General features: G+C 52.9%; 1 protein-coding gene across 3 annotated transcripts; it reads left to right on the top strand.

The window, feature by feature from the left end:
• The first annotated feature begins 207 nt into the window (after positions 1-207).
• PARS2 (prolyl-tRNA synthetase 2, mitochondrial) lies at positions 208-9,329 on the top strand. Of its 3 annotated transcripts, none has more exons than XM_072820355.1 (2): positions 208-270; positions 4,619-9,329. In XM_072820355.1, the coding sequence occupies exon 2, from the start codon at positions 4,647-4,649 to the stop codon at positions 6,072-6,074; it is 1,428 nt and encodes a 475-aa protein (XP_072676456.1). In that variant the 5' UTR covers positions 208-270; positions 4,619-4,646; the 3' UTR covers positions 6,075-9,329. The 3 variants fall into 3 exon arrangements, with proteins under 3 accessions (XP_072676456.1, XP_072676457.1, XP_072676458.1); XM_072820356.1 differs by having other exon boundaries at positions 240-978; XM_072820357.1 differs by lacking the exon at positions 208-270 and adding an exon at positions 297-773.
• Positions 9,330-11,208: the final 1,879 nt, after the last annotated feature.

Raw genomic sequence — 11,208 nt, 5'->3', positions numbered from 1 at the left:
AGTTACACCTCCCCAAGTCCTAGAGGGGACTTCCGGAACGGTAATTTACTCCTCGCTGTCCCGGTCTATCTATGGTCGTGGAGGAGAGCGGGGCTCTAGCTCCCTCGCTCAACTTCCGGAAGGCCTGACCCGCGCGCCTGGCTCCCCGTGGGAGCGGCTCTCTGATTGGCACGGCGGCCAGGAGGCGGGGCTTGGCACCCCGCTGGCGCAGGCGCGTTGGGCCGGCGCGGCGGGCGCGCGGGCGGGCGGCGTTGACTGCGGCTCGGGCTGGTGAGCTTGGGTGGCCGCGAGGATCGGGCGGGCCCGGTGGGGCCGGCGGGGTGGAGAGCGCGCTCGGGCTCGGGCTCGGCTGTGAGCGCGGAGACCGAGGACCGCGGGGGCGGCGCGTCCACGTGCATCCCGTCGCGGCTGTGCGGCGCGGTCGCAGTCGCCTGAACTCTCGGATGACAGCGCTTCCTGCGTGGAGGACCTCGGGCCTTGGGGGCCACGGCGTTCCTGGGAGCGCCAGCCCTGCAGGGACCCGCTGGGAGCGCGTGGGGGCCCGGCCGACGCCCCCTCCCCCCATCTTACGTGTGGGGAGACCGAGACCCCGAGACCGAAGTTGGTTGAGCAGGGCCAGCCGGCCAGTGAAGGCCGGGCCGCGTCGGGAGAACGAGGTCTGGGGCTCCTTTGCTGTCCCAGACGGACACCGTGGAAACCGGGAGGCGGGGAGCTCCTTCCCGTGCTCCTCTGCTCCTCTGCAGTGACCTGGCCTCCCCGAGCTTGCCTCTTGGGTGAGCTGCGCAGGAGGGCAATAGCTAGCACGGTGGCGCTCGCTCTGTACCAGGAGCCTCACGTACAGCTTTGCTGGTTGGATTGCAGGCCCGCGTCAAGTTCACCCTGCAAGAGGCCTGTGCCTCGAGCACCCGAGCAGCTGCTCCGTGAAAGTTTGTTGAATGAATGACTGAGTGACTCAGAGGCTCTTTGCCAGAGTCTGAGGTGCAGGACACATTAATTCCTTTTTTTTTTACTGGGGGCACCTGGGTGGTTCAGTGGTTGAGCATCTGCCTTCGGCTCAGATGGTCATCCCCGGGTCCTGGGATCGAGTCCCACATCGGGCTCCCTACGAGGAGCCTGCTTCTTCCTTTGCCTATGTCTCTGCCTGTGTGTCTCTTATGAATAAATAAATAAAACGTTTTTTTAAAAAAAGATTTTATCTCCTACAAGAGAATGCACATAAGCAGAGGGAGCAGGAGAGGGAGAAGCAGGCTCCCCACTGAGCAGGGAGCTGGGTGATGCGGGACTCCATCCTACGACCCTGGGATCATGACCTGAGCCAAAAGCAAATGCTTAACGGATTGAGCCACCCAGATTGCCAGGTCCCCTGACACATTCATTCCTATACTGCTTTCAAGGTACTGTCTGTAGATAACCTTGAACATTTGAGACGAGTAATTTATTCCCCCATCTTTGTAAGCTGAGGGGTCTGAGGACAGGGACACATTGGGGGTGAGGACAGAAGGCTTAAGGCTTTTATTTAAACTACCTGGATAATTGCCGCATTGCACTCCTTCACTTTGCTTTTCATTCACTTTTGATCAGCAAGCGTTATTAGTAGTAGCCCAAATATTAGGCGTTGTGCTAGACCCTGAAATCTGACAATATAGAAAATATCATGAACTCCTCATTTGATGGAGGAATAGGACAGGAAGCATTGCTCACTCCCAGTGCCTGGGAACAGCAGTTTCTCAGAAAAGTTTTTGAAAATTATTCCGGTGCAGTAGACTATGAAGAGGTGGGGGCACAGAGAAGGAAGTGATCATCTCTGTTTGGAGGGGTTGGAGAAGCTTCTTGCAAAAAGGAGCCTTGAATGATGCAGCTGACTGGGGTGAAGCTGGCCTCTTCGGGAATGATGAGCAGTTTGGAGCATGTTAGGAGAGTGGTAGGATAAGAAGCTGGAAGCTGGAAGAAGCTGGAAGTGTGTTAGAATCAAAATATGAAGAGGCTTCCTCTGGAAGTACCATTTCAAAAAAATTATGATGGGGAGCCATTAATGGGTTATAAGCAAGGGAGTGATTGGATTAACTGTCTTTTTAGCTGTAATATGGAGACAGGACAGACGGGTTCAAGAGTCATTCAGTTCAGTCATTGATGGGCATGTATTGAGGATCAACTATGTGCAGGCATCATGTGGGATGTTACTTGGAATAAGACAGATATGGTTACTGCCCACGTGGAGTTTATAGTGCTTTTCCCAGAGTGGTCCCTGGACCAACAGTAGCAGCATCACCTGGAAACGTGTTGGAATTACAGTTTCTCTGCCCACACCCCAGGCCCACTGAATCAGAAACTCTGGGGCTGAGGCCCCACAATCAATGTTTTAACAAGTCATCCAGGTGATTCTGTTGCTCACTTAAGTTTCACAACCACTGGGCTACTGTAATGGACCAAGCAGTTGTGAGGAGCTAACCCAGGGTAGAGGCAGTAAGAGCCAGAAAAGAGGGGGGTGGACTTGAGAGGAAGATCAAAGATGGGCTCGTCTGCTTTAGGAGGAGTCAATGGTGAAGGAGTTTTTGGTGTGGGCCCCTGGCCTGAGGTGGGACCTGAAATGAGGGAGCCGGATGTGAACCATGTGTTCTTAACCTTCGGGGCCTGCACTTTTCCACTCAGGCACATTAGAGCTCTGTGGTAGTGCCTCCCAACCTGCCTCCGGCCACAGGCCACGTAGATGATAATATTTGTACCGTGCATGGGGGAAATGGGTGAGGCTGCCCGAGGTGGCAGGGGACCAGCCGGAGGCCTTGAAGCCACTGGGAAGCTAGGGGGGGCCGCCCAGGGGTTCCCCAGAGCTGAGAGGAGTCAGCAACCCATTGCCAGCATACTGCAGGGCAGCCCTACATCATGGGAGATGCTAAAAGGTAGCGGCGCTCGCTGAACTTGGCAATATAAATCAAGAACCTTAAAAGAGTTCATATGTGTTGACTCCGTGATTCCATTCCTGAGAATCTCTGCCAGATGTACAACAAACAAACAAAAGCCTTCTGTTCATTGTAGATTATATATAACAGAGAAAATGACAACTCTCTGTAGTAGGAGAATCATGTCTGATATGCTCAGTAGAATGTTGTACTGTCATCAAGAATGTGAGCATTTTGTAGAATCCTAGAGAAACACATATGCTCGTTCAGAAGACAGTGTCTAGGAAAGCCCTGCCCCATGCTGAGTGGCAAGCAAGTTAGATGTGGTCCTTAGCCGCACAGAGCTGAGTGTCCGGGGGCAGCAACCCGAGCGGTCACTCTGAAAGTGATCAGCTCTGAGAGTATGGGTTGCTGTGGGAGAAGCTGGCCTTCTGGGCATGGGAGTGGGACCAGGAAGGCATCCTGGAGGACAGGATGGTGATCCCAAGACTGGGGGGATAAGTCGATGTTGGTATGCAAGGGGCACATGTGTTAAAGAGTGAGCATGGTACAGCTGGAGCGTGGAAAGGGCTATTGATGAGGCCAAGCCTCAGGGGGCCATCAGCCAGCTCGTGTGTGGAGAGGTTCAGAAGCTTAGACCTGATTCTAAGGGCCGCAGGAAGTCCCTCGTGGCTGCAGCATGGAGAATGGATTGGAGGAAGGCAGCGATGGAAGCTGGGGCCCAGGGTGGAGGCTGCTACAGTAGCCCAGGGGAGGGATGGTGGTGTGGAGGTGGGGAGGAGGGACAGACTGAACAGCAAGTGAAGGGGCAGGATGGCAGGGCTGAGAGGGTTGGTGCGTGTGGGCCATGAGGGGGCAGAGTGGATGAATCCAGGTTTCTGGTTTGGGCTTTTGGTGCCATTGAGAGTGATAGGCTGCACGGAGGGGACGGGGGTGGGGAAAGGGAGGAAGGTGCTAAGTGCCTTCCAGGTGCATCGTGTTCTCCAGGAGACAGTCGGATAGGTAGGTCTGGAGCTGGAGTGCAGATGTTGACTCAGGGTCGTGAGCGTGAGGCCTGACAAGGAGCGCTCTGAGGAGGAAAGAGGCATAGACACTTAAGGCAGGAGCGGGGTGGAAACATGGGCAAAGGACAGAGCTTGCAAAAGAGACAAGGGATTGTCAGCAGCAGTTGTGTCCAGGCTGAGGGATTCGAGTTGGTTTCCTTTTCTTTTTTACTTGTTTCTGTTTTTTTCCCAGTTTTCTGTAGTAACCATAGCAAACATTGATGGCACTCATAGAATGTGCCAGATACTATTCTAATAACTTTTTATAACTCTTCTAAATCCCCACAACGAGCCTACAAGATAAGTCCTGTTGAATTACCATTTTGCAGATGAAGAAACTGAGCACAGAGGGGTTAAGTCACACATCCTGGGCACAAGGGTGTAGAGTCGGCAAGAAGCCCACCTGGAGTCAAGGCTGCCTGACACCAGAGCCAGGGCCATCCCCAAGCTGTGGTCTCTCTCCCCAGTATGCTGTTATATTTTTATAAATGGGAAAGTACTGATTTTCTTTTAAACAAAGGTAGTACTTGAATCTGCTAGAAAATTAGAAATGAAAGGGTTCACATCTGCAAAATTGATGGCTGGCTTAGAAGTTTGTTGGGGTCCCGACTGAGCTGGCTCTGTGTCGGTGTCAGAACACAGTTAACGCGGATCTCTGCTCGGCTCATTTCTCTCCAGGCGCAACTGCCACTCTGTGCTAGATGTCATGGAAGGGCTGCTGTCAAGATGCAGAGCACTGCCCACCCTGGCCACCTGCAGCCACCAGCTCTCTGGGTATGTTCCTCACAGGTGTTACCACTGTGACCCCGAGAGAGGGAAGCGCTTGGTGTTATCCCGCATGTTCCAGCCCCAGAACCTTCGGGAAGACCAGGTGCTCTCTCTCGAGGGCAGATCTGACGACCTGACCTGTAAGAGCCAGCGGCTGATGCAGCAGGTAGGCCTCATCTACCCGGCAAGCCCCGGCTGTTATCACCTCCTGCCTTATACCGTGCGTGCCATGGAGAAGCTCCAGCGGGTGATAGACCAGGAGATGCAGGCCATCGGGGGGCAGAAGGTCAACATGCCCAGCCTCAGCCCAGCGGAGCTCTGGCGAGCCACCAACCGGTGGGACTTGATGGGCAAGGAGCTGCTAAGACTTAGAGACCGACATGGCAAGGAATACTGCTTAGGACCCACTCACGAGGAAGCTGTCACAGCCCTGGTCGCCTCCCAGAAGACACTGTCTTACAGGCAGCTCCCATTCCTGCTGTACCAGGTGACGAGGAAGTTTCGGGATGAGCCCCGGCCCCGCTTCGGTCTTCTTCGTGGCCGGGAGTTCTACATGAAGGACATGTACACCTTCGACTCCTCCCCAGAGGCTGCCCGGCAGACCTACGGCCTGGTGTGTGGGGCCTACAGTAGCCTGTTCCACAGGCTGGGGCTGCGGTGCATCAGGGTCCAGGCGGACGTGGGCAGCATTGGGGGCACTGCGTCCCATGAGTTCCAGCTGCCGGCCGACATCGGGGAGGACCGATTTGCAGTCTGTCCCAGCTGCGGCTTCTCGGCCAACATGGAGACACTGCGCTTGTCGCAGACCGACTGCCCGGCCTGCCAGAGCCCACTGACCGAAGCCAGAGGCATTGAGGTGGGGCACACCTTTTACCTGGGCACCAAGTACTCCTCCATTTTCAATGCTCAGTTCACTGACGCCCAAGGAAGACCGTGCCCGGCTGAGATGGGCTGCTATGGCCTGGGCGTGACTCGGATACTGGCTGCCGCCATTGAAGTGCTGTCCACGGAGGACTGCATTCGCTGGCCCGGCCTCCTGGCACCTTACCAGGTGTGCCTCATCCCCCCAAAGAAGGGCAGTAAGGAGGAGGTGGCCACTGAGCTCACAGGACACCTGTACGACCTTATTACAGAGGCAGTGCCGCAGCTCCGTGGGGAGGTGCTGCTCGACGACAGGACCCATCGAACCATTGGAAACAGACTGAAAGATGCCAACAAGTTTGGGTACCCCTTTGTGATCATTGCCGGCAAGAGGGCCCTGGAGGACCCTGCACATTTTGAAGTTTGGAGCCAGAACACAGGGGAGGTAGTCTTCCTCACCAGAGAAGGAGTCACGGAATTTCTGAGCCAAGTGCAGGTGGTCTGAAAGCCCCCGAGCCAGCCCCCCCCATTCTGCAGCCTTGGCGTTCATATTAGTGCTGCCTTTTCCTGCACTCCCTTCCAGGGCCAGTCTCTCCAGAAACAAAGCAGCTCACCGAAGATGGGAGCGTGTTAGGGAAACCGACTTTTATCCAGTCCTTTGTTCACACTATTTATATTTGAAGTCGGTGGTTCCATTCTCTGGACTGGCCATACTGCCACATACCATTCCTCTAGTCCATTGTGAGGCTTCTGTTAGGAGGCAGAGGGGCAAGAAAGAGCTGCTCATCCTGGCCCTCAAGTGAGTCACTTCCCTTCTCTCTGCCGAGGTTCCCACTGGGGGATGGCAGTGGCCAGTGGCCAAGACCCTTCCAGATCCAGCAGTCTGACCCCTGGCCTCTTGCTGCATATGGTGTGGACAGTAGGCGCACCATCCCTCCTCCCCCTGGACACGTCCCTTCCCCTGCTGGGGCCTTGGACTCCCCATCTGTGGCATGAGAAGGTGGAACTAGATCCATAAGGTCCTTACAGCTATCACTGGCAGGTTCCACAAGAGGTTCAGGACAGGCAGATCTGGTTCCTCTCCTCCTCCAGAGTCTAAGCTACACGAAAGTTGATAGAATTAGCTAATGGCTCCAAAACCACCTCCAGAGAGCTGGCTCTATCGGGGCGGCTTAGCGCAGAGATGGTGTTATATTGATTGAATAAAGTCAGACTCCTGGGATGAGCCTTGCATGCTAAGGTGGAACGGTGGTAATGCCTGCCATTTTAGCCGGCAGCGGCTTCCTACCTGAGACTCTGCTTGCCTTTCTTTCTCTGTTATTTCTGCAGTCCACTCAAAAAAAAAATACACCCCACCTATGCGGTGCTCCTGGACCTCTGCCTGCCCCTGCACTCTCCCGTTCCACTTTGATAGCATTGATTCTTGTCTGGCGCACACACAGCTCCTTGTTCAGTAGGCTCACCTCTTGTGGTTGACGGTCAGTTCCCTGAGGCCACCGTCCTAGGCCGATACCCAGCATACCGCACTTCCGGTCGCTGCCAGTTGTCCCACCTGCCGAACAGCTTCCTAGCGGCGTGTTATTGCTACGGCTGTTACTGCCCGAGTAGTGCACGCCTGAGCACACAGCAGCAGGTGTCCTGGTTAACAGGATGGGCCTCAGGCCTACCATTGGCTCTCTGGGCCCAGCATTCAGGCCAGGACATGTGCATTCTAAGAGCAAGCCTAGAGAGGTAGGATTGTAAGTCAGGGGACCTTCCCCTCAGCTACACATTGGTCCCACACAGTTCTGCTTAGGGCCTGGAGTGTGGCCTGCGCATCGTGCAGTTTAAAGCTCCGTAGATTATTCTAACGCGCACAGTCGACTCATGGTTCCCAGCATACTTCTGGGCGGCAGCTGACCCTGAGCTGCTTTGTAGCTGGGCGTTTCTTTGAGTAATGCCCTCTGTACATCATCAGACTGATGGGAGCTTTCTGCTTTTCATGGTCTGCTCATTCATTTGTTGAGGGCCTGCTGCACACCACTGTGCTGTGAGGCATGTTCGTGTATCATGTTCAGACCTAATGCTCTGCAAGGTGGGTGCTCTTCTCCTTTTACAGATGAGGAACCTGAAGGTCCATTCAACAACTTCCTCGAGGATGCAGAGCTACTGAGCATCAGAGCTAGAATCCGAGTATTGACCAGCACAGCACCGTGCCATTCCTGTTAGGACTGCATGGCCTCTGCTCAGACAAAAGTGATTCCAGTAAATAAAACTGAATTATTTATATCTTATCTAGTCACGTCAGCCTCAGATAGATGAGAAATTAGAATTTGTGCGGATTGGTGCTTTAATATTTTTAAAAATTTAATTCTTATTGACGTATAGTTGGCACATAGGGTGACATCAGTCTCAGGTATACACTGTAGTGACTCAAAAACTGTTATGCTGTGCTCACCACAAGGGTGGCTCCTATCTGTCACCACATGCTGTCACCGTACCATTGACTAAATTCCCTGTGCTGTGCATGTTATCCCGGTGTCCTCTTTGTTCCATTAACTGGAAGACTGTACCTCCCACTCCCCCTTTTTTAATGTTAAATTTGTGCTCCATAAGCTGATTTACGAAAGCTGGAAGGCTAGCCAAATGTAAGCACTTTTTAAAACCAGATTCCAGGAATAGAGAACCGATTAACCTTAAACTGTTCGTGAGTGTCCGAGGTACAAGATGATTTGAGGATGATACAGAATCCTGGAAGTTTAGGACAGGAGGACTCCGAGCCCGCCTGTCCACCCCTCATCTCACAGATGGGAAGCAGGCCTGGAGTGGGAATTAACCTGCCACACGGCATCTGGCTGGCGGAACACCGGATCGCAGGCCAAGCACTGCATCCCCTACATCAGGCTACCTCCCGTCAGTCTTGTTGCATCAAGAGAGGACTGGCTGGATCAGCCTCTAAACTACAAAAGCCTTGTTGGTACTGTCCTTTATTTTCCAAGGGAGACAAATACAGGGAGTATAGCGATTGCCCAGCGGCATGCTGAGTTGAAACCCAAGTGTCCTGATTCCTAAGCCAGCATGTCTTCTAAGAAGCCAGGGGCAGAAGGATACGGTGGAAAGATCAGAGTCTGGAAGAAACATAATCCTAGACCCACCATTTACCAGGGATAGGATCTTACACAAATTCCTTGGCCTTTACGGGTCTCAGCTTCTTCATCTGTAAGACATGCTCATGGCAGGGCATCTCCCAGGGTAGTCTGGGGTTGCCTGAGCTTGCTTACATTAAGTAATTAACCCTGTGCTCCCAGGAGACACCTTCATGCCAGCCGAGGTAGGCAATGGCACCACGGGGAGCTCAGGTTCCGCTAGTAACGTATTAAGATATGATGCTTTACAACCTTCCTGGGGAGTGCCTGGGGCCATAAGTGACGCCCGTGGAATGGCTCCATCTCCTTAGAGGAAAGACAGATATTCAAACTGTGTACCTTACTCTCTCCTGTCCGAATTTGCCGTTACCTCTTGCCATAAGTAGATGAAATGGGGACGCTGGCAAAATCACAGGTACAAGATGTATTATCATTTCTCATTCCTTGGGGAGATCTAGAAGCAACTGGCTGGGAAATATTTAACAGAATTAATACTTGGGGACAAAAGCTGTGCATATCAAAAACCATTGTATAAATCAAGCTTAGAATGTAAATCAAGGGCGCCCTTAATATTCTGTGTTTTAATGGAAGGAACACCTGCTGGGCTATCAATAAAGGCATTTTGCAGAAATCCATTGAAATTGTCATTTGCTGAACTCCTTGAGTACCAGGGAGCTTTACAGAGTTCCCAGCATCATTTCTATGCCAAGATGCCAGAATGCTTTTTGGAATGGATGGCTATGCATCCAAGGGCATGTAAGGTTTTGTTCTAGAGTTAGGAAAAGTTTTATAATGTGGAAAATGGGAAACTTTTTATGATGTTATTGCACACTTAGGATATGCTTGAAAAAAATCAAGATGCTGCACTTAATTGAAAACAAGGACTTAGGGGGGCAGCCCTGGTGGCGCAGCGGTTTAGTGCCGCCTGCAACCTGGGGTGTGATCCTGGAGACCCGGGATCGAGTCCCACATTGGGCTTCCTGCATGGAGCCTGCTTCTCCCTCTGCCTGTGTCTCTGCCTCTCTCTCTCTCTCTCTCATAAATCAATAAATTAAAAAAAAAAAAATGAAAACAATGACTTCATAGTGATCCACGTGAGACATTGGAGTCCCACTGCCTAGGCCGCTTGATAGCTGTGCAACCTGGTGCGAGATGCTTCCTTGTGCTTTCTCTGCTTCCTCAGTAAGACAGAGACAACAGTGCCTGGCTCATAGCAGGGCAAGTGGCAGCTGCCCTCATACTAGGCCAGGTAGCCCTTCGCATGTAAGGGGGTGGGTAGAGGAGGGTGCGTGTGGGCCAGCAGAATTTAGTGCAGTGTTTCTCAAACAGGGGCCCCTGTTCAGATACCACTGTGGTACAGGGATGCTGTCCACTGCTACTAAGCCAGCTGCTCCGAAGGCTGCTAATGAGCTTCCATAGTTAAAGCCTAATTGCCCCTGGCTAAATAAAACTGTAGGGCTAGAAGAGCGAGGAGGAAGCACCTGCTGGTTAATGGTAACTGAAGTCCGGCCATTTGCAAGGGAAGAACTTGTTACCCAGGCTTACCCAGAAAGCTCGTGGGCTGACGGGGTGTCAAGTGCTATGGGGAGTCAGCTGCGGGCAGTCTGGCTCCACAGACTAGACTCTTCTAGCCAGGCAGTTTGCGGATGTTGCACGACACTGAATGCCAAGACTACCACAACATTGCCGTGAACAGGCAAGGGCCGCCAGGTCTCATGCCAGCTCCTCCAAGGTAGAGGCCCAGTCTTGCTACAGATAACTCCTGAAGGGCTTAGGGGAGTCATGGATTCAAATTCTAGCTCTGCCTTTCACTAGCTAGCTAACTGGGTAAGTTACTTACCCTCTCTGTGCCACTTTCCTCGTCAGTAAAATGGTATGTAAACTACTTGCCTGCTGCCAGTGTCAGGCAGGGTAAGGACTTAGCCAGTCCACATAAAGCACCCTGGAACAGTCTAGCATATCCTGTGTTCATTGGATGGCAGCTGTTATTGCAGCCAGGCCATTTATGCGTTCCCTGGAATATGCCTTGCCTTTGTGTGCAAGGGGGGCGGGGGGCGGAAGGGAGGGGTCCTTCCAAAACCCACTCGCCACCCCTCCCGTCCCTCTCCAACTTCATGGCCCATATCCATCAAGTGTGAGGTCTTCCACCCTTAATCTGCTTAGAATTCATCACCCCTTCCTCTGTGCCATCAGTCAGTAATTAGTTGTACACCTGCTATGTGCTGAGCAGGTGCTTTGCTAGGTGCTAGCAGTACAAAAGTACACAGCTCAGGGACCTGACTCAGTTTGCAAAGTGGGAGGAATATCCAGTAAGCAGACAACTAAAATGCAGTGTGGCAGGTGTACAGGTGCGGGTGCCTCAGGATGCTTGAGTAGGGGGCCAGGAGGACTTCCTGGAGGAGGCAGCCAGGCCTGATTAAAGACTAGAGAGATGTTAAACAGGAGAGGGAGAAATAGTTGGGGGTAGAGGCAAGGGTGCACGTGAGAGTAAGAATGCTCCAGGCAGAGGGAGCA

The sequence above is a fragment of the Canis lupus genome, chromosome 3 (genome assembly GCF_048164855.1).
Source record: "Canis lupus baileyi chromosome 3, mCanLup2.hap1, whole genome shotgun sequence".
NCBI classification, from domain to species: Eukaryota; Metazoa; Chordata; class Mammalia; order Carnivora; family Canidae; genus Canis; species Canis lupus.
Note: the sequence above shows the minus strand (reverse complement) of the source record. Positions and strands in the feature narration are given on the sequence as shown.